Source organism: Salvia hispanica, chromosome 3 (genome assembly GCF_023119035.1).
Source record: "Salvia hispanica cultivar TCC Black 2014 chromosome 3, UniMelb_Shisp_WGS_1.0, whole genome shotgun sequence".
Classification (NCBI taxonomy): domain Eukaryota; kingdom Viridiplantae; phylum Streptophyta; class Magnoliopsida; order Lamiales; family Lamiaceae; genus Salvia; species Salvia hispanica.
The window spans coordinates 39,990,369-40,013,713 of record NC_062967.1 but is presented as its reverse complement, the minus strand read 5'-3'; the positions used below and the strand labels follow the sequence as shown (position 1 = coordinate 40,013,713).

The 23,345-nt window shown below is 34.8% G+C and overlaps 3 protein-coding genes across 9 annotated transcripts; 1 reads left to right on the top strand and 2 right to left on the bottom strand.

Moving 5' to 3' along the window:
• The first annotated feature begins 7,574 nt into the window (after positions 1 to 7,574).
• LOC125211190 (protein MOS2-like) lies at positions 7,575 to 10,158 on the top strand. Of its 3 annotated transcripts, none has more exons than XM_048110902.1 (2): positions 7,575 to 9,158; positions 9,868 to 10,158. In XM_048110902.1, exon 1 carries the CDS (start codon positions 7,760 to 7,762, stop codon positions 9,119 to 9,121), a length of 1,362 nt encoding a protein of 453 aa, XP_047966859.1. In that variant the 5' UTR covers positions 7,575 to 7,759; the 3' UTR covers positions 9,122 to 9,158; positions 9,868 to 10,158. The 3 variants fall into 3 exon arrangements, with proteins under 3 accessions (XP_047966859.1, XP_047966858.1, XP_047966857.1); XM_048110901.1 differs by lacking the exon at positions 9,868 to 10,158 and adding an exon at positions 9,462 to 9,800 and having other exon boundaries at positions 7,576 to 9,158; XM_048110900.1 differs by lacking the exon at positions 9,868 to 10,158 and adding an exon at positions 9,406 to 9,800 and having other exon boundaries at positions 7,576 to 9,158.
• Positions 10,159 to 10,211: 53 nt separating this feature from the next.
• LOC125211191 (eukaryotic initiation factor 4A-3) lies at positions 10,212 to 13,324 on the bottom strand. The gene is made up of 8 exons (XM_048110903.1): positions 12,952 to 13,324; positions 12,543 to 12,783; positions 12,375 to 12,455; positions 11,839 to 11,946; positions 11,619 to 11,738; positions 11,169 to 11,336; positions 10,658 to 10,744; positions 10,212 to 10,548 (listed from the first exon to the last, which is right to left on the bottom strand). Exons 1-8 carry the CDS (start codon positions 13,251 to 13,253, stop codon positions 10,435 to 10,437), a joined length of 1,221 nt encoding a protein of 406 aa, XP_047966860.1. The 5' UTR covers positions 13,254 to 13,324; the 3' UTR covers positions 10,212 to 10,434.
• A 1,996-nt stretch (positions 13,325 to 15,320) lies between these two features.
• LOC125211189 (ATP-dependent DNA helicase Q-like 2) lies at positions 15,321 to 23,083 on the bottom strand. Of its 5 annotated transcripts, none has more exons than XM_048110894.1 (21): positions 22,808 to 23,055; positions 22,225 to 22,445; positions 21,610 to 21,756; positions 21,319 to 21,534; positions 20,614 to 20,718; positions 20,411 to 20,515; positions 20,198 to 20,320; positions 19,574 to 19,662; positions 18,939 to 18,975; positions 18,832 to 18,865; positions 18,372 to 18,424; positions 18,203 to 18,280; positions 18,061 to 18,137; positions 17,587 to 17,653; positions 17,446 to 17,499; positions 17,307 to 17,364; positions 17,105 to 17,212; positions 16,698 to 16,762; positions 16,203 to 16,281; positions 15,772 to 15,989; positions 15,321 to 15,609 (listed from the first exon to the last, which is right to left on the bottom strand). In XM_048110894.1, exons 1-21 carry the CDS (start codon positions 23,034 to 23,036, stop codon positions 15,448 to 15,450), a joined length of 2,325 nt encoding a protein of 774 aa, XP_047966851.1. In that variant the 5' UTR covers positions 23,037 to 23,055; the 3' UTR covers positions 15,321 to 15,447. The 5 variants fall into 5 exon arrangements, with proteins under 5 accessions (XP_047966851.1, XP_047966852.1, XP_047966853.1 ...); XM_048110895.1 differs by having other exon boundaries at positions 18,061 to 18,126; positions 18,203 to 18,264; positions 22,808 to 23,054; XM_048110896.1 differs by lacking the exon at positions 17,307 to 17,364 and having other exon boundaries at positions 18,061 to 18,126; positions 22,808 to 23,050.
• Between the last annotated feature and the right edge of the window lie 262 nt (positions 23,084 to 23,345).

The following is a 23,345-nucleotide window of genomic DNA, read 5'->3' as shown; positions in this document are numbered from 1 at the left end:
AAAAAACATGTGATGAATATAACATGATGTGTCATTCAATTTTTTTTTATTAATTTTCAACATGTTAATTTATACGAAGGAGGATGAGACTAACCCAAGATTTTCAATATGGTGTACAACAAATAATTATAACTACTTAGATTTTGAATATATATTCGTTGTATAGGTATAAATAAAACAACTATATAAGGAATAAAGTAGTTTAAAAATGAATTTTTGAACTTAAATTATTTGAGCAAAGTTTTAAGCTTTTAATTATTTTTTTATAGATAAAATAGTTTTAGAGGTAAATTTTGTGAACATTGAGCAAAATTTCAATTGTTTTTAAAAGGAGTATAATTTATTAATTCTGAACATTTTGTATAGATGTGAAAGCAATGATATCAATAAACAAAATAGTTTTGAAGAAATATTTGATTATTTGAGAGTATGATTGAAATAAAATATTTATTATTGTAATATTTTAACAAACATAAAAGATATATATTCTTTAAAAAAAAAAAGTAAATCAATTGTGTCAATTATGTTCACGTACATTGAACTGATTTGTCTACTTTTTAGACTACTTGATACTGTAAAATTTGAATTTATTGACAAGCTTATCCGATTGACTTGATTCTAAGTTTATTTTCTTTTTAAAGTAAAACTTATGTCCTGAACAAACTTCACCACTTATTCTCCATTTTTTATATGTGAGTAAATCCGAAATTAATCTAATGCAGAGTAATCTAAACTAAAGACACGATTTTAAATCCACTGAATTTATTTAATTGTATTACAGAATAGGTGATTCAAATAAATACCCAGAATGACTGGTTGAGCCATCAGGAATGAATACATCCACCCATGACAAATCTAAATAATTAAAATCGACCTGAATTAACTTATTCCAATTAAGTCAACAAATAAAAAGACAAGTTCTCCAATGACTAGAAAATCTTCCACAATTGTCCCACATGCATAGTGTCATCCATTACAAAAACGTGCCAGTTATTTCAAAATTCAAAATGTTCAACACATTTTAATTATCTTAACTATATTAGTCAGGTCAAGATTGCATACCTTGACATATACTATAATTTCTCAATTTTAATTAGCAAGTGGATGAGTGACCATCAATCATATAAGTTGTCACTAAATTTTTACTAGTACATTATTCAAATATCATGCGAAACTACAGATTTAAATAGATTTTAAGTTATTTTCAAAACATAATTTTAATTAAGTACCTCTAATTGTATAAAAATTATTTAAGTACCTCTAATTAACCACAAGTCAATAATGCACCCCCACATGCCCAAAGAAGATGGAGCTATAGATTGATTTGAAGATTGCGTATCCATAAGATATGTTCTTTCTAGATTCTTTGTTAAATAAAGAATAGGACATCCAAATATTCTAAAGTTCAAAGTGAGATTATTTCATGTGAAAGTTTAAGATTTTGTGAGATTATTTCATTGGAAAGTTTAAGATTTTGTGTTTCCGATTTGGAATATTCCACATTTATTCAAGTAGTCAGTCTCCTGTCTCCTTGGAGTGAGTGATCAAGTTATCTGGATCTGCCCCAAAATCTGTGTTCATGTAAATTTATGCATTATGGAGTAGTGATCTAGAGAAACCACTACTTAAATGCATAATTAGAAAACACTAATTTAGTTTAAGAGCGATTTAGTTCACTATAAGAGTGATTTAGTTCACTACATGAGTGAACCAGAACGTCACTACAGTGAACTAAATTCTTGATGGAGTCACTATAAAGGTATTTTGGTCCACTCCTTGTTTTTAAATTCATATTGTGAATTAAAACGCTCATATAGTGAACTAGATTATTTTAATCTAATGGCTGAGATTTGTTCTCTAGTTATGCACTTAATATTAGTTATACTTTGATTATCTCTCTTTATTATTATACTCCATATTATTATTATTTCATTCGACTTAATTTCTAACACGAGTATATATATATGTCTCGAACAAATTAACCTTAAACCTTTAACGTGATTAAACCAGTAGAGACGGTCATCATACGCTGTTTGGAGAAAAACCAACAAAAGTCTTGGATTCGAGTCCATCGAAATGCGACCATGAATTTTTTTTTCATTTATCCATATTATCATCCAAATGAAGTTGATGCACTTACAAAAGCATATATTCTTAAAAATATTTATGACATAAACCTCCAATTTATTTTCAAGGGAAATTTTGAGTTTTTTGGTTATACACAATTCATGATGACTTGCTTTCAACAAAAGTTGCCATGATAAGTAATCTCATTCTCCCTATCTAGTAAATACAACCCCAATCATTATAATATTCTTGTTTTAATTTTGTTCGAACTATTTTTAATGCGTCTGCTTCCAAAAAAAGGAACAAGGGTTGAGAAAAGCTATCTATATGCCTGAACAATAATATAGTACAATTTATTCAACAATTTTTTTAAAAAAAAAGCAACAAACAAAATGAATTAATTTAGAAAATGATCTAGCTAAACTTGATCATGCAAATCATCATCATCATCATCATCATCTATATTGTTCACCGCTACAATGGATATGCTCAAATCCGGCATCTCCGACATCAAAGCTCCGGCCCATGCCAAGAAGCTCATGAAGGCACTAGAGACGCACGCGTACCAATAAAATGACAACAAGATCATCGGATACACGTACCAGAATACAAACTGTGGCAACAAGAGACAAGCCAAGAAACAAGTGGAGAAAGTGGGGGAGAAGTTGTTGATTTTGACTTTGACAAATCCCATGATGTTTGGAGAGGTTAATGAGATTATTTCAATGGCAATGAAGGTGAAGAAGAAGAAGAGAGAGGTGAGGAGGAAGAATTTGGTCCAAGTGAGATCATTAGTTACCTTAAAGGGATCCCATTCCCATGGCATGGCCATGTGAGATTTCAATACATTCATTGCCACAAGAAGCAAAAATCTCAAATCAGATTTCCACATTATTGTGAATTTATTATAGATTTATATGGTCCTATATATAGACTCTAGTAGTATACTAGTAGTATCTAATGAAAATGCATATGTGGTCCATCTTTACCTTTCCCTCTCTTTGATTAAATTCTTCATTTGACAATTAATGCAATTTTTGCCTGTATTTAAGGAGTAATGTCGTTGTAGCAAAAAAATTAGGACATTTTCATAAAAAACTATTATAAATAAGTAATAGCACATGGAATGGATATCACAACGACACAACGTAATATTCTCAACTTTTAAGTTCTTAAAATAAACTCTGACGAGTCTGATCCAGCAAGCAAATATAAAGATTTGAGTGCACAAACATTAATTAACAAAAAATATATGTTTATTATTGCATTACAAAATTGCTAACATGGAAATCTAATTAGTAAATATTATAGTAGCAAATACAATCAAAAAGCAATCCATGAACAATGGGCCCCTCAATTGAGGAACTCAAGCCAAGTCAAATGAAGGAAATGAATGTTTCCATTTTGATGACTTCAGGCTTCAGCCCTTTAGGTTTGCCCATGCTCATATGAAGGGCTTCAACCCCTACTAAATTAAAATTTTCTTTTTTACTTATATAACATAGTTGAATTTCACAATTTTACGTGAATTATTATGCAAATATCTTTATCAGCACAAAAAGCATATGAAAATTATTATGTTGAAATTTAAAATATACACTCCTTACCAAAAACAAATTTTTGCATGTTTTGGCCAATGCAATGTCGCATTTTTATCAAGAAAAGTTAATTATAGAGTATTAATTTAGACGCAATTTAACTTCCTAGCTACTTATAGAAGTGCATAATTTTATAAGCGCAACCTCAAAGATAATATAAACGAACATAGTGTCGTCGATCATGACAATAACATTTAAAACAAAAAAAATTACCAGTATAATGTAAAAAAATTCGTAACTTATATTTTTTTACCCTAGTATTTTTTTTTTCAAAATTATGATAAAAATAAGATATTTTTTTGAGTTGCAATAGGCACTGGTCATACACACATGCATCAAAATTGACTTCGAACCTTGATCTATTGATTGCAATATTTGAACAAAGCTTTTACTCATTGGTTTGCACAAGCAATTGGCGCATGATGTGTTGGTCGATAAAAGCGAGTCGTTTCCAAGATAGATTTATTTGTGTTTGTGCATATTTCTCATTTCTTAATTACTAAAATCCAGTAATATATTGACATATAGTAATACTCCCTAATTTTGAATATATTGGAGATTTAAAAGAATCAAACACACGTTTATAATGATTATATATCGACTAATAAAAATCACCAACACTAAAATTTGAATGAAACTGTTGGATTTTGTTCCCCATATATCCGACAAAACAAGCAAAGAGTGAACTCTTTTTAATAGATTAATATTGTGAGAGGATCTTGATTAGGTACAGAACATGTTTTATAGTACTGTAGTATTTTTTATAAAAACTTATCTTCAACTTTAGGAATTACAACCAATTTTTACTATTCGAATTGAAATTTTCGTTTTCAATTATTGTTGCGTATACAATTAAGATTTATAGTCGAAATTATTATTAATTGATTGTAGTAAATCTAATAGTGGGACATAATTGAGCGGTTTTATTATAAATTTTAATATTTGAACTAAACATATTCTTCAAAATACTCTCCATGTCATCCTTACAATCTTGCAAACAGAACACGATAAGGGACATATTTCTATACGTAAAATAAGAAGTTCCTTTCAATTTTTGATTCCACAGTTTAAAACACGAAATCAATACATAAATAAGTTAAAACAAATTTCTCCAAATGGAGTACACGTACGGAGCCACAAACATTACTTTTTTTAAAAAAATAATATAACAATAATAATGTCAAATGTTGTATTTTGAATAAGATACTTTGGGCATTGTTTAATGCTAGATGTCTGATAAAAGTTAGCTTGACGTGAACGCTGTAGGAGTTAAATCAGACATGCATATGTATATTTATACATTTCCATTTTTCGTCATAATTTTTAATTTTTAAAATTTTATGGGTCAAAAATTGAAGATTTGAATAATGATCCATATTGGGAAGGAAACAAGACAAGGATGCATTTGGTTCCCAAGCTTCATTATATAACGACATACGATAAAAATTAATAATGATAATCAAGAGGTTTGTAGATGACCATCGATCTAACTACTTTGATTTGAGAAGTATCTTGTAAAATTCAACGGAGAAGGAGACATGTATGCCTTTTTGGTTCCCTCGCTTGATTGTAAAATGAAATTCTATCTCTAATCCATATTACTTGAGACATTTGTTTTGACATGAGATTTAAAAAGGTTTTATTTAGTAAGTTAAATGAAAATAAGAGAAAGAAGAGACCGTAAAGTATAAGTAATATCTTTATTAAATGAGTTCTGATTCATCGTCTCGTGCTCAGTCCGACGAGGAAATATCACATTCTTCTTCCGAAGAAGAGGTACCTCCCGCTCCCACCGGATGGGATGTAGCGGGTTTCGCCAATGGCCCGTGTTTCTGAAGACGATCAGATGCCCACTCGGAGATAGAAGAAGGTATTTTGCCCGAGCGCAAGAGTCTGCGCGCAAGGATGTGGAGAGGGCATTTGGGGTGCTCCAATTTTTTTTTAATTTTCTTCGTTGTAATGTGTACCCGTGTTTAATACAACGAACTTTATTACTATTTATTTGATTTATCTTTATAAATTAAATAAGCTAGCTTTATTATATATAAAAATAAAACAATTAAATTAGTGATGATGTAAAAATGAAATGTTGAGTTAGGGAGAAATAAGGGAGAAATAAGGGAGAAACCATTGTAGGGGTTGGCTAAAAACTGGGGATAAAATGTGATGCCGATGTGGCGCTGATGTGGCAGGAGTTAGGGAGAAATAAGGAGAAATAAGAGAAAGAAGAGACCGTAAAGTATAAGTAATATTCCCTTCGTCCTACAATACTTTTTTTCCATTTCAGTCCGTCCCACAATAAATGTTATATTAAAAATCACATTTGACTTTTAATATAAATAGTAAGTAGGTCTCACATTCCACTAACTCATTTCACTCACATTCTATTATAAAACTAATATAAAAAAGTGTACCTTATATTCTACTAACTTTTTCAATTATGGGACGTTAAGAGTAGTACTAAAGTAAGTGATATTAAATGTTTTGATTTTTATCATAAATGAAAATGACTCAAGTAATTTGAAACTACTTAAAATTGAAATTAACTCAAGTAACTTAAATAGTACTACTACTATTCATGGTCAATAATGGATAACCAAGTGTTTACATTATCATCTAAGGGGGTGTTCGGTTTGCAAGATTATATCTCATGATTAAATTTGTACTCATGACTTAGTTCTAGATGGATAGTCATATGATAATTAGTCATAGTTAACTCCTTCCTACTAAATAATCTCACTACTTAATCTTAGATTATATCTTACTACTATTTTATCTAATAAATCAAACACCACTAACTGTACTTCATATTGACAAATATCTGGAAAAAATTACTTTATATTTTATCGTATATTCCATATTGACATTATTAAGAGTAGTACAGTACTACTCTATTTAAACATAGTGAAATTATTCTCATCTGAACATGTGAAAAATAAAACTAAAAAAACAATGTCTTGAAACGTGGTCATATCAAGTGCCAATGCTGTCAATCCTGTACCTGGAAGAGAGGAAGATTAAAAACCGTAGATTTCCATTTTTGTTATATATCAATTAAAGAACATAACATTAATACAATTTAAACTTTTGCCATTTTTGTTTGGGCGAATATCACATTCAAGTTGTTCCACATAAAGTTTAAAATGCGAATAAAATGTGTTTATACTACTGACCTCACAGATATTTATATACATACCCTTGAAACTAAATAACTTGATTACCTAGCTAATAGTAAGTGATAGTACATGAATCATGATTTTTCTTGAATCCCAATAACTTGATAACCTTGCTAAACACGAATCATGAAGTGTAACTAATATTGAACCAATAAATAGTTTAACAGAAAAGAATATGTTAGGAGTATTATTTATAAACTAAAAATAAAATATTAACATTTCAATACATTTTAAAGTATTACCAGTACTATATTAATACGCCCTCCGTCCCATAAAATGACACAAGAATTAATATACAATTCGCAAAATAAGAAATATGAGATGAATGGTAGTTAAAGTAGTTTTAGTGGGTAGCGGGATCCACATTATTATTAGTGTTAATGAGTTGTAATGGTGAGTTATAGTGATATAAGTTGTACATAAACTGATGTATGTGGGTAACGAGTTGGAGACAACTTTACATAAACGAAAATGTCGATATTTTTATGAGAATGATAAAAATGGAAAGTGTACATATTTTTATAGGACGGAGAGAGTAAAAAACTTCTAATAACTTATTCGGGCTGAAATAAGGAAACATAGTTTATTAAAGTTTGGGCCCAAATAAGGAAAACAAAGTAAGGAAACAATGATTTCGGCAAAGGTAACAATAATTTCGGCCCAAATAAAGAAAACAAAATAAGGAAAAAATGAAAAGCCCTAATTTCCTAATTTCATTCATCTTTCTTCTTCTTAAACGGAAAATCCACCATTACTCTTTTCTAAATTCCTTCAAACTTCAAAGGATCTTTGCTCAACTCCGAAACCCAAATTTCGATCTCCACAAATCCCCTTCACACTCCTCGATACATCACAATTCGAAAGTCAGTTGATTGAGCTTGCTGGGTTTGATTGAAGGGTTTTTCTTCAAAATCCACGATGAGTTTTTCCTTCTCCATCAACGCCAAATCCCAATCCAATCGACTGAAAAAGCCTTCCAATGCGGCGGCCGCCTCTCCCTCCGTCAATTACGTCAGTGAATTCCGCTCCGACGAGCCCCCGCCGGCGGAGGAATCCAAAATCAAACCGATTGCTCCAATCCCCAACGCGTGGCGCCCTAATAAAAAGCTCAAAAACCTCCACACTCTCCCGCCGATCTCCAAACCGAACGGCGAGGATGCGGCTGTGCAATTCGAGCTGGATCCTGGCTCTAATCCCGAACCCACCGATACTTCCACGGGCTATGGCCTAAATCTCCGGGAACCCTCGGCCGCTGTGAGTGTTGCTCCTAATGGTAATTATGAAACGATTTCGGATATGGAGTTAAGGAGGCTAAGGGAGGATTTGGGGAACTTACCGGATGGTCCGGGGCTGGATGAATTCGAAGACGTTCCGGTAGAGGGGTTTGGTGCAGCGTTGCTATCGGGGTACGGTTGGAAAGAGGGTAGAGGGATTGGCCGCAATGCGAAGGAGGATGTGAAGGTTGCTGAGGTTACGAGGAAGAGAGATAGAGGGGGATTAGGTTTCACTGATGAGCTTCCGGTGCCGGAGAAACAGATTAGCACCAATGGTAATGCCGGTGCGAATCCTGTGACGGCCAATGGGAAGGCGGAGAAGATGAAGGGGGTGAAAGAGAAGGATACGAAAGGGTTTGTTAAAGAAAAGGAAGTTATGATAGTAAATGGGAGAGAGATGGGTATGAAAGGTAGAATCTTGGAGGTGAGAAATGGTGGAGAGCTATTAGTTGTGAGGATGTCAAAGAGCAATGAAAAGGTGAAAGTTCGGAGTAGGGATGTGGTGGAGGTGGGATCGGCGGGGGAGGAGAAGTGTATTAGAAAATTGAAGGAATTGAGGGTTAAAGAGAGTGATATGCGTAGAGATAAAAATGATAGGAAGAGTGGGGAACAGAAGGTGAAGGCAAGGAATGAGAGAGTGGATTGGTTGAGGAATCATATCAGGGTAAGGATTGTTAGTCAGGAATTGAAGGGTGGGAGATTATACTTGAAGAAAGGGGTTGTGATGGATGTTGTGGGGCCGGGGGTTTGTGACATATCGGTTGATGAGAGCAAGGAGTTGGTACAAGGGGTGGATCAGGATTTACTAGAGACTGCTCTACCAAAGCGCGGAGGACCCGTCCTTGTTTTGTGTGGTAGGCACAAGGGTGTGTATGGTACTCTGCTAGAACGGGATTCAGAAAAAGAGACTGGTCTGGTTAGGGATGCTGATACTCATGAGCTGCTGAATGTGAAGCTTGAGCAGGTTGCCGAGTACACAGGAGATCCAAGCGATATTGGTTATTAAGCACAGACTTCCTTATTGTTAGCCTTGCTGGTGTAAGGTATAACTAAAGCCCACCCTTATCACGTTTTATTGTATGTAGAACTTCAAATCTTTCAACTCTTTTGCTATTATTGTTGTAGATGCAATATTTATGTCTTAACTATGGAGAATCTCTTTTTACTATGACTTGACATATTATTTCAAAATTATACTGTCTAAGCTGGTTTAAGTTGGGAGCTTGTCATCTAAATACACTCTTGGGATAAAACTGCTTAGTATTGTTAGCTCATTTGGGATCTGTTCAGTGAAATGCTTAGGTGAAGACGTGAAGTCCAATCCTAAATGAAAACTGGCTTGCCAGTGGATGCAGGGAGGGGTCCTTCCACCTTCTGGAGGCTCGGCCTCTTGCACCACTGAAAGGGCTTGATGCTTTGGTGATGGCTCCTGTGGCCTCAAGTAATGATATGGGATCTCCAATGGTGCCATTTAAGAAGTGTGACTGTATTAAGGGGTTTTCAGGCCTTCCCATCTCATCTTCTTTGTGATTTTAATGTATGAGTCCTCATCCAGCTCCTGAATTTTCGACCTTGTACCATTATGACATCCTCCTATCCCCCTGAATCTCATTAAGCCTATTCTCTTATGTAACCAGTAACTCAACAACAAAACACTTGTTAGTCTATATCTTTTTTCCTTGTTACTTGCTTCAGTTGTTTAATGGTTTATGCAAAATGTCTATTAATAGTTGTACACTCACTTTATGTCAGGATTGTCGGCGTTGGCAGTATTAGCTTCCCATTACTTTAACTACTACTACAATGTAAAATGGAAGTACATGGCACAAATTCATTCATGTGGTGCCCAAGGGTAGAGGGGGATGCTCAAATTTTATTATGATGTGAATGGGAAGCTTTCTAACTAGGTGAATTGATATTTGAAATGAGATAGGAGCCAACCATTTGGGAATCCTTTGGCTACCTTTTGTATTCTTAGATTTCGTTACACTAACGTTTTGAGATAACTAATCATATCTAACTGACTGTGTTCAATCATTCCAATTCGGTTAAGTAACTTTTGCATTCATTTTTGCAATTAGAACTGAGACAACACATGAAAAGAAAGAAGCAGCATTCACGAAGGCAATACTAATAACCAATTCCAGTTGAGGATCTACATGTGACGAACAAAGCTGGACTCGAAACAAAATAGCACTCAGAATAACACACCACGTATATAGCAATTCCACTCAATCACACGACGCTGAAAAACGAAAACCAGCATAGTGCACGTCCAACTTTTTGCTGAGCCAATGAGCTGCACCCACAACCAGCCAGCTAAATTAAATCAGCCACGTTCATTGGCATCTCGTCGATCTGTGTACTGTAGTACTGTTCAATATCTCTTAGGATTTTGATATCATCACTTTTGACAAAATTTATGGCAACACCCTGAACAAACAAACCACATATGTTAGTACGATTGCAACAGCACAGGCAATTGATTTAGATAAACGCTCTAAAATTCAAGCCAAGTTGATCGAAAGCATTTTCTTTTCACCTTTCTTCCAAAACGCCCAGATCGCCCAATGCGGTGAATGTACAGCTCACGGTTGTTAGGAAGATCATAATTTATCACCAAAGATACCTGTTAAATGAAAACAAATTTATCAAACTTTCTGTTTTATAGACAACACAGATGTGAGATAAGTAACAGATCCTTAAAACCAATAAAAGATTGAAGATTTAGACTGGTTGCATCAACAATCATAGAATGGTAAAGGTTTTCAAGTTAAGAATAATAGCTCTGAATAGAATATACCAACCTAGAAATCCAAAATAACATAACTTCTAATGTGGAACCCTGAACATACAAATATGACGAACTCACTACTGCCTTAGTAAACAGAGAATGTTCATAGCCTACAAGTCCCGTTATATAGTAACAATAGAGCTGACACTAAGTAGATCAGTCAGACGCTGTGAAATTAAGATTTGGTGGACTGGAGATTGCAAGAGAAAAGCAAATTAAGAAGATTGGATGAGAAACTTCTCATTAAAGATATGGTTACCTGTTGGACATCCAATCCCCTTGCCCATACATCTGTTGTGATAAGAACCCGAGTCTGGCCAGACCTAAACTCTCCCATAATTGCATCACGCTCCTTTTGTGGCATATCTCCGTGCATAGATGAGACAGTAAAGTTATTCTCACGCATTTTTGCTGTTAACCAATCCACCTGTCAAAAACAAGGGGAAAACAATTTGCATAAATAGTGTAGTAATTAGAAAGGGAAGAACAAAGTGAGCTATTTAATAAGCATTAGGAAAAATGTCTGATAGTACTCATCACCATTCAAAGAAAGGGAAGGTAACTGAAGAATTGGAATTAACATTAAGGTAATTGAGGAAGTTTCAATGGATTCTAGAATGCAGGGAAATCAAAACAACAATTTACTAACAGAATAGCAAACACTTCCATACTCTAACATTATGTAATGAGAATGTGAATGACAAATTACCTTCCGTTTGGTGTTACAGAAGATAACAGCCTGAGTGATTGTAAGGGTATCATATAAATCACATAGAGTATCAAATTTCCACTCTTCTCTTTCTACGGCGACAAAGAATTGTTTAATGCCCTGTCATAAACAAAACATGGGTCATGGAGAATCAAACAACAAAAGTAAAAGTTACGAAAAAATACAGATGCCCGTAATAGTAAAATAGAAGCAAATGTACCTCAAGAGTCAATTCATCACGCTTTACAAGGATACGAACTGGGTCAGTCATGAATTTGCTTGTGATCTCCAATATTTCATTTGGAAGGGTAGCAGAAATTAACACCACCTACAGCACCAATTGCAATAAATCAAGGTACTATTTAAGAAACATACAACATCCAATATTCACATGAGCATTAGCCACACAACATGATAAACCACAAATTAGTAATACAAAGGAACAGGAAAAGGAAAAATGATGAACCATGAAGACTGAAGAGAGATCTTTGTACAAATCAGCTAAAGGTGGTCTTCAGTCCAAAGTTTATTAAAAAAGAACTACCATTACAGAATGACATCAAATATGCTTGTGGCTGTAGCAAACCAACTACACTATTCCTTAATTAAAATATTCTACTACTACGTCTAAATAAATCTACAATAGAACAGAAGATAAATCGCTGAATATATTTTTTGCTAACAATTGACTGCATAGCATGTGGAGCCCAAACTTGTAAAAATGAATTTAAATACACACATGCACATAGAGATCACCTGAAGATCTGGTGGAAGATATCTGTAGACATCATAAATCTGATCCTTAAACCCTCTGCTCAGCATTTCATCAGACTCATCCTGGAGATATTAAAGAGAGAGCAAATGTTGTAAGAGCCATTACAATATCATGTCATGGAAATTGAATTAGCACAAAAAATAACACACCAAGATTAATAATTTGATTGCTCGAGTGCGTAGTGTTCTCCTCTTGATCATATCACAAACTCTGCCAGGAGTGCCCGACACCACTTGAACTCCATGCTCTAGTTTTCTAATATCTTCGCCAACACTTTTCCCTCCAACACAAGCATGAGCTTGCACATTTATATAGTCACCAATCGCCAATATCACTTTCTCTGTCTGGGAAGCTAACTCCCGCGTAGGTGATAATATCAACGCTTGAACTCTGATTTTCAAGGGCAAAAACAACATTAACAGATAATCGCATTTAAGAAACGCCAATTGAACTACGCTGTTTATCATAATGCAGTTTCAATTGACGCACGGATCAAGAAGCTATAACCATCTCAATTCAAAACCATATCAATTTTTAATCAAAAAGCAGGGAACGTACTCTGAAGACTTGGTATCGACAATCTGGCAAACAGAGAGCGCGATCATGGAAGTCTTGCCGGTGCCGGACTGCGCCTGAGCAATGACGTCACGACCGGAGATGATCGGCACAAGCGCGCGCTGCTGAATAGCGGAAGGCTTTTCGAAGCCGTAGTTGTAGATTCCTCTGAGGAGATCTTCCTTTATACCCATCTCGTCGAAGCTCAAAATAGGCTCAACGCCTTTCGAAGTCTCGAAGACGAGCTTGGAATCGTCTTCCATTGCCGGGCGCCGGGAGCCGCCGCCTCTTTGGATCCCCGCCATATTGCCTGAGTGAATTTCGCCGGTAGAAAAAAGCCCTAGTTTAGGTATTTTCCCCCCAAAATGTTTTATTGGTGACAACGTGGAGGCAGATAATGTAGTCAGTATTAAACTCTGATTTATACGAAATCCATTTTTGTAATACTAATTTAAAATAAATAAATATATAATCTAATTAACTTGCTGTAATAATTTAAGAAATAAGATTAACATTTTAAAATTACGAGTAAAGGTCAAAATTGGTTCTAAACCTATAGTCATTATATGAGTTTGGTTTAAAACATTCACTTTTTGAAAATCGGGTCCAAAACATTTGAAATCGTTATCACAGTGGTCCTAAACATTTGAAATAGTTGTCGAAGTGGTCATTTTCCGTCAAAAACTAACTGTCAACGCCTAATTAATGATTTTTTAAACTTAATTAATATATTAATGCATAATTAATTAAATAAAATTAAATATAAAATTAATAAAATGCTAAGAAATTTCAAAACTGACTATTTCTCCCTCTTTTTTTCCCCTTCTCTTCTATCTCTCCTTCGTTCATTCTAAATCGGAATCTCACTCTTCTTCTTTCCGGTGCTCAACGTCGTCCCGTCTTTCTTTCTTTGCTCGCTCCTCCACAAATCGTTGTCATTGTGTGTTTCTCCGCATTACTGCTGTCCGAGATCAAAACCGTCGACGTCCACCATTGCTGTCGCCATCTACCCTATTTATTTCGGTCCTCCTCATCTCTCTCAATTTTCTTTCTCGGCGTTCCGACATTATTATCTCTATTGATGCGGTCGCTGTTGCTGGAAGATGGTTTCACTTCCGTCGCCTCTGTCTGCTCGTTGTCAGCCGAGAGAAAAACGCGACGACGTTGAGCACCAGAGAGAAAAAGAGAGAGATTCTGATTTAGGAAGAACGAAGGAGAGATGAAAGAGAAGGAAAAAGTGAGAGAATTAGTCGATTTTGAAATTCCTTAGCATTTTATTAATTTTATACTCCCCCCGTCCCATAATAGATGCACTTTCCTTTTTATTTTATCTCACAACAAATGTCACATTTTCTCTTTTAGAAAAAGTTTCATCTCATATCAGTTATATTTTCTCTCATCACTTAACATACAAAATAACATCTCCTAAAATTCCGTGCTATCTCCTAAGTGTGACATCTACTATGGGACGGAGGGAGTATTTAATTTTGTTTAATTAATTATGCATTAGTATATTAATTAAGTTTAAAAAATCATTAATTAGGCGTTGACCGTTAATTTTGACGGAAAAGGACCACTTCGACGTGATGATAAACGCCTTCACTATTGCAGAAAGAATTGCAGAAAGAAGAGAGTAGAAACTTTTTATTATTTATATATTAGGGAACATTTTTTTTTATCCACGAACTTTGCTAATGTATCAATTTCAGTGTGTAACATTAAAAAAAATTTCATGTCTATTACTTCAATATAATATAGTTTAAGTTATTTTTTTTACTATTTCAAATTGGTTTGGACGCAAATACCCTGGAGCACATTAATGTTATTTCAATTTATTTATTCTCTTTTCTTTACTAAATATTTTTTTTTTCTCTTAAATTTTTTTTTGCCCTTTTATTAGAAGAAATGGGATAAATAGAGAGATAAATTAAAATATTTTAATAAAGAAAAGGAAATAAATAGATTGAAATGTTCTAGAGTATATGGCTTGATGGTGTTTTTGTCCAAGAAAGTTTGAAATAGTGAAAAAGTAACTATATTACATCAAAATTAATAGACTTCAAAGATAGGTAGTATTTTTAAATGTTACGAATCAAAATTGATATTTTGACAAAGTTCGCGGAAGAAAAAAAGTATTCCCTCTTTGTATACTTATCTTGAAATTAAACGGTGAGTCATCTGTGAATGAGATCTTTCAAATTTGAACATGGTAGTTGTAAAACATTGCCATAATGCAAGTTTAAAACTCTATTTGTTTTGTTACAAAAAAAGATAGCAAATCAAGTACAACTAAATCGAAAATATCGCAAATTGCAAAATGGATAAAAGGTCCATACATTAATTTTTGTTTTATGATTTTATCTAAACACAACTAACAATGAGTACTTAGTTTTCAAATTAGATAAATTAACTTGATTCAGAGTCGTACGATTCCAGTCAATACAATTACAATTCAAGATTATTTGATGATGATCAGCCCATCATATAAAAACTAAATTTTCATGCTTCATCTTCACTGCTTTCTATGACAACTAGTGGCTTCTTGTTTTTCTTATGAGAAGGCTCCTCATCCATCTCTTTCTTGGGTTCATAACTTTTGATTTCATCCAAAATCTTTCCACCATATTTCTCAGCCTTCACCTTTCCGATTATCTTCTCCAACTGCAAATGGAAAATATCAAACAACCATTTTGAGTTTCACAAAGAATAGCAACGTAACAAGGTTTACAGAAATACACGTGCGCAACTGCAGCAGGCACGCAGAAGACAGAAACAACCTCATGGAATGTAAGTAACATAAAAACAAAGATTCAGCAAGCGCACCTCTTCCATTGATTCTGGTTTCTTGTCACTCAACACGCTAATTTGCTGAGTGGATAGTACCGAGTGAGGGAAAATCCCCCCATCAAGCGAAGCAAGCTCCTTTCGCAGCTCATCAAGCTTTAATTCTAGTCCGCTAGATCTGCTGCGTTTGTTAGATTTCAAGTTAGTCAAACTGCTTTTCTGTCCAGAACGAACTTCAAGCTTGACTGCTTTCTTCCCTGCAAGTGACACAAATACATAACATGCTCAAATCAATTGCATCATGTGCTACCAAATTTTTGTCATGCAAAGGTGATTCGTAGCTGTAATATCAAGCATCTGTCTAGAACAAAGTATTTGATTTGGTTTGCCTGCTTCATGCTGAGGCACAGTCAATATAATACATTGCTTTAATGTTTAGAGACAACTAAATATGCACTAAACATCCTTACCATGCAATACTTGCTTTGCTAAAGGCCCCACTGTCACATACGCATTAGTGGTATATGGAGTGTGCTGGAATTCTTCTTTCTGCACTAGAGGAGCAAGTGTTATAGGAAAATGATAAAAGTTCTCACTGAAATTGACTTCTACTAAGGGAAACGCACAAGGAGAAATATGTACAATCTGAACAACTATGAACCAAAGAAATTATTCCTTCTGTAACTGAATAGTGTTTTATTTCATTTCAGGACCAAACAATTCAAGAAGTGCATGACAGGAACTATCCAATTTATTCTTTCATAGTTCAGAGTCTATTATTTGCTGACAACTCACTCGTTAAAGATCACAACAGAAGGACACAGTTGCAGACCCTCTCTGATGTTTTAGTTTTGAACAGTTCAGAGAAAATGATAAAAATGTATTGAAGATCAAATATCAAAGGCTATTCTTAGGTGTAGAAAATGCTAATTACAGAAAAAGAGAACTGGATCTCGAAATCATACCAAAACACGATCCACTACAAGTTGAACTATTAATTGTTCCATTTGCTCCTTTTTTAGCACGGGATCTGCATGGATTCCAAGAAATTCTGAGTGGGGTAAATTTGTGAACTTTGGCATCAATCAAGTTACAGGGCAATCAAACTTGCATTTCACCTTCCACGGGACAAATGTATAATTTCAAAGATTTCAATATTTGTATATATGTGTGCACAAATCATCCTCTGAAGATGTTTATAACGGTCAAAAGATCAAAGAAAAGTGTGTTGCTTGGATGGATCAATCAATATTCAGTCAAAATTTATTAGCATCCAAAATTGAGAACAAGAGAGCCAATTTTAGCAAGTTTGTAGTGGTCAAAGATATGAGGGCAACTCATATTTGGAATTGGACCATGAGAAGGAACATACCCATATCCTTGTTTCTGATCTTCATCTTGTCAACTAATTGCAACATTGTTGCCCTTTGGTCTTTCTCTAGTATTTCTTGCAACATTGATACTACAAATTTTGCATGATCTGCATTTTTACATATTTATTCAGATATAACTTAATGACATATGGCCAATGTTGACATGAGGCATGTTTGACCAGTCAAATCAAATAGATTAACCATAACCCAAAGTGGAAGAGGGGAATTCAGTTTTCTTCCATTCCATATAATTTGATAACTGTCCACATTTAAACTAAGTTACATAAACTAATAAATCAGGAAGTAAGAGCTTTTTAGTCATAAAATCATATGAAGTTACCAGATACATCCAGCTCCTTGAACTCATTGTTGGAGGCACAATTATCACACATCCCTGAGAAAAGAGAATAGAAACTTAGATGGGCAGTTCTGAGGGAAAAAGCAATTGATTAAAATAGCAACAGCTAGCACTAAGTTGCACCATTGCAATCTCGTAAAGGCTCCGCAAAATGCTTAAAGATAGCTCCCCGCCGACATTGCTGTTTAGACTGTAGAAAAGAGATGAAAGCTGAAACTACAATTGCAAATTTCCAGAAAGCAGATAAGCTAGTCATATTAAGACCTTGATATACAAAGACAACTAAGAAGAAAGAATCAAAATCCAAAACTGTAGTTGTGTAGCAAATCAAAGTAGGGCCTAATGTTAGTCCATGGAAGCCTTTATTCATAATTTCATATAAAACACCTGAAGGAACTATTCACTTTACTACAAACTAGTTAAGATAGATGGATGTCCACGAATACAACAAAAGATAGAATTGTTAAATAAGCACTTCACCAATTGTCGTTTTGGAATTATAGATATTTGAACACATAGGATGGGCAATGAAAGCTAATAATTTTAAAGGATAATCTCAACCTTTTATAATATTAGTTACAGATAGAAGATGTTTACCAAACAATATCGCACAATGTCATACAGATTTGGCAACCCTGCATTTTCGTAGAAAACCATTGAGCTCTGCAGAAAAACTGTTAACATAAGATTCATAATGATGTGGATATATGAGCCAAAAACAGATCACTAACTAAATTACCTGGCGAGGAACATCAGCTGGTCTAAAGTATAGCAAGCACTCAGAAGCAAGCCCATCTCTTCCTGCTCGACCACTCTCCTTTGGTAAGAGAAAATTAGGCTTTCCAGTAATACGATAAACAATAAATATGACGACCACAAAGGCAAAACTAAATTCACTCAACACAAACCTGGTAATATGTCTCCATTGATTTGCTTAGGCTGTGATGAACAACGAACCTGACTACAACCAGCTTTTTAGTTAATCATTACATAATTTGAATTGCCATATTTATGCTGTTCGAGAACTCAAAACTCATCAGTAAACTAAATTTCCTTTCGACAGATTTGCAATGCTCTATGTATCAAGGACATAACTTGTTTTAAGAAAATTTAGCCACTCAATACATCGAAGGGAAAGCAAGAAACTTGAGTTCTTTGATATGTCACAATTTCAAAAATTTTATTTAGAGGAAAAGTTTGTCAAGGCCTCAACTACCTCTCTTCCTTAAACTAACTGATTCTAAGTCTTAACCAAAATGCAAGGAACAGTCACTTTATTTACTAAAGTAGCATATAGTCGACTAGTCATATAATCCAAGTGAGCCTCCAACTTTCAGCATGACAACAAATTGAACACAAGATACTAACCATCTGGCTTGTTGATTCCCATTCCAAAAGCCACCTGCACAACATCGAAGACCACATTATTTTGTTTTGCAACCAAAATATTGAAGTGATAAAATAATCGACCATACCGTGCCAACAATGACTTGTAACTTGCTGTTACTCCACCTATGGTATCATATCACATAGATAAACCAGTTAAGGAAACCATATCATAGAACAAGTAAGCATCAGATTAGTCAGAAATTGAGAAATAGTTTCAAACATTACAGCCCCAAAAAGCTCGCAATGTGCAATTTCAAGTTTGAAAACAATAGGAAAACCTAGTGCAGCAAGGACTTTTCTTCATGGGGATATTCATCTTTAATACTGTATAACAATCATCATGTTGTACACTAGTGGTCCATCCATTAGAAAAACTCCAAACTAGAGTATAGCAACTTAAGTCCCAAGGGAAAAGGTATGGCCAGATGTCCCCAGAACTCACTAAAGACTCCTGATTCACAATTTCGAAAGCACAAATTCATTTCCCATACCAGATTCCTAAGTAATGACTGGTACTCAAATAATACATCTACGTTGTAAAGAAGCAATTATTCATCTTGTTGTTGTACTGGATAAAGCAAAATGAGAGCGTCCATTTTGGCAAAGAATACTAAGATTTTTTAAGTCTAGCAGCTTAGATGCAATGCAAATGCCATGCAAGCATTCTTAATAGTGTCACACTCCCTCTAGGCGCATGAAGAAGCAAATTGCCAATTTGTACCTTGTATGAACTTTCTCACGAGCATGGACATCCATATCTGCATGGTAATAATCAGCAGTGATTCCCCTCTCTCGCAATTCATTTGCAACCTATCATTTATGGATGGTTAATAAACTAAAAAACTTCAACAACTAAAGGACGTACTAAAGAAAACTGATTTTTCAAAATACAAAAATCCAACCATCTTATCCAACCCTAGTTAGATATGCTTGAACTAGTCACAGAGCACAGCTTCTAATTTATTGATATCATCTTCAGAATGTAGAATACAGAAAAACACAACCGTTACTAAGAAGTTACTGTGACCAATCTTCATGCCAAATAATAAAAGACAGTAACCAAAGAAAATTATCGATCCGAATCTAGTTCCAGATAAGTACTACATCAGGCTGGAAGTTCATATGAGGCAAAGAGATTTAGACAGAAGCAAATCAAATAATTCCAAGTCAAACTTCAGATCCTTATCACCCAACTGACGCTCCCCAACCATCCTGTACAAAAACCTAGAGACAGTTCTACCCATCAAAAATTAATATCATCACCAAACCTAGAGAAAGTCACAAGCAAACTTAATTTCTCAGAGGAGCATTACCAACCAGAAAGGATATAAAGGATACTGTATACCTGTTCACACTCTTTTCGAGAAAAGCAATATACTATCCCAGATTCTTTATTTGGATATGATGTTTGTATGAATTCAGCTATGTCATCAACTGCTGACTTTGCAAGGGATGATTTATCTCGTACCTATGAATCATTTTACATTATCAGAGGCTAGTAAGTCAAGATTTAATTCACCTAAATATACTGGAAAGGAAGCAAGAACAAAAGCAATACCATGTAAAAGAGATTGGGCCTGTTGACCGAACTGACAAACTTGACACATCTTGGAATATGTAGCATATCAATCAGATCTTCTTGTACTTTCTTCGTTGCAGTGGCCTACAAACAAAATAAAATGAATGACAGAGCAATTAAATAAATGCAATCAATAACCTTCCATGTACTTATTTATCAATTAAATGAAGAACATGACCTACAGTCAAAGCAACCATGGGAACATCAGGAAACTGAGTCTTTAATATACCAAGATTCCGGTAGTCTGGACGAAAATCATGACCCCATTGACTACAGCAATGTGCCTCCTGGAGAGTGATAAGAAAAATATTGTGCCACCAAATATCAGCAAGCAATAACCTTACAATAAACCCCTCTAGAAAAAAACTGCAATTAGAGTGAACGGTCACATGATCACCAAACCACAATACAAGAAGTCCAAATACTGAGTTTTCTCATATGGGATAGCTAGTCCAAATACTGTTTCCTCATCCATTATTATGGAGCAGCGCACAATTCCATTTTTCAAATACTTTCTGGTCATGGAATCTTCCTGTTGTCCAGCATTATCGATAATATTTTCCAATTCCCGAGTGGCTCATTGTTACTCAATCTCTCAAGGTTCTACTTGTCCTATTTCCAGGTCAACAATATTAAGTCTTGCTACCAACACCAGAATATGACATCACGTATAAACCTTAAATATCAGGAATCCTAAATAGCACAAAAGATAACTCTACACAAGATTGCCTCCTTAACCTCAGAAATATATACATCAATTCAACTACCAACCCCCCTACCCAAACAGAAAAGGAAATGAATGAAAAAATGAACATGTCAACATGGGAATAAGAGCAGCATTGGTTGTTTCAAGGAAGAGTTCAATAATCAGCCATTCATAAACTTACATCAATGGAAATCAGAGAGAGCCGACCAGCATGATGGCACTTCTCCAATTTTGACATAAACCGCTTGCTTTTTGATATCTTTTCTGGAGTGACGTACAATATTTTCAGCTCTCCTTCTCCCTTTTCTAGAGCTTTATAAATGAACTTCTCATCATCCTTGTTGGTTGTTGATGTTAACATGAAAGCTTTGATACCCAGAGCAGCCAGACCCATTACCTGAAGAAATGAGTAAAATCAGAACTGCTATTCCCTAACTTTAAGCCATTCGAATATTCATTGAAAAAAAACAACCTGGTCCTGAATAAGTGACAGCAAAGGGCTAACAACAAGAGCCACTCCTTCTCTGAGGACTGCTGGAAGTTGGTAGCACAAGCTCTTGCCTCCCCCAGCTGCCATGATCACTAAAACATCTCTTCGACTCATGATTGCATTTAAGATCTGTTTAGAGAAGACCACGAACTTTGACATGCAATAACTGAATAAATTTAACAAACTAGCATCTCGTGAGTTAAGATACATTTGTTGTTTCATTTCATTGAATTACTACAATTGGAATATATTTTATATCGAACAGACAAAGAAACACGCTGCAATGTGTATACATATCGTAATCCCAAGTCGAATACAAGAACCAGCAGCTATCACTCTCATCAGCGTTTAAAACGAGCAATCTACTCTATGGACACAGAAAATGGGTTAAGTTAAGGCAGAACAAGATTACCAGCCTTTCCACGGATTTAATACAGGATATATATAATTAAAATCAACTGAAACTCTAAAAAAAGGCATCCAAAAATAGCACAAGTGGATTCTTCACTGAGACAACGCAAAATCACATCGAAAGTTCAACTTAATTTTCTGTATAAAGAAAACAGCTCAAAATCAAATCTGGAAAGCTTTCACCACCTCTCGCTGATTTGCACGATATGCAGATATGCCAAAGACATTTAGCCTAACATCATCAGCTTGGGAATCCCATTCAAATGGCCCAGACCAGTTCTCCACAGAAACAGAAGCTTCATCTCCTCCATGGCTCCTGGATAACTCATTATGTTCCAGTAGAGCTTTAAGTTCGGATTGCCTCTCAAGCAAATTTTCTTGTTGTTCGAGCAACGCCTTTATTTGCTCTGGGAGACAGCATGAAAGCAGAACATTAGAAACTTAGCATCACCATCTATATCCCTAATACAAACTCAATTCAAAAAAATGGAAGTGTATTTAGCTACATTAGCTTATGTGATTTGAAAATTCTAGACAATTGTAAAACACAAACATAGGGAAAAAATAGTGCATGTGCAAAAAACAGCAAGTGTTAAAAATGCTTGATATATAAGCAGAAGATACTGTTGATGGCACGATAAAAATGATTATCGGAGGATGTTACATTTAAGTAAATTTGATACAGTAACAGGGATATGATATATTTTGGGGGAAATGGTGAAATGAAAGCAGCAAAAAAACATTTAATTAGAATATAACGGAAAAATACCTTGAACATCCTGAAGCTCCATTTCAACGCCGAGAAGCTCCGTCAAAATTTCTTCGGTTGTTCCCATTTCACTTTTTACAGTGTTAATTTTCCTGATAATTATGGAACACACCGAAAATATAAAATTTGTGTGTTTCGCCGCGAAATTTTTGCTGTGTGTTTTCTGGTGAAGAAAAAGATGTGAAGTTGAAGAGCAAGAAGCTTGTTGGGCCTCCAATTCACAAACCATCAGCGTCGGCCCAACAACATCTACAAATGAAATAATGAAATGATGATTTTTATTCTAAAAAATTCTTTCTGAGTTTGGTTCGATTTAAAATGTTGTTGGTCTGGAAATGTCACTGCGTTTAGTGATCTATAGTTTTTTTTTACCATGTTACGAATGCTTAAAGTCGCATTTAAGTTTCTTTGAAATGCTATAGTCTGCCGTGGTATCCTTAGAGCATTCATAGTGGGGATGAAGAGGGGAGCCGCGACGGATGTCCCCCTCCACTGTGGGGGAGTCAGGGCGGGCGGGCAATATGTGCTGAGCAAGGGT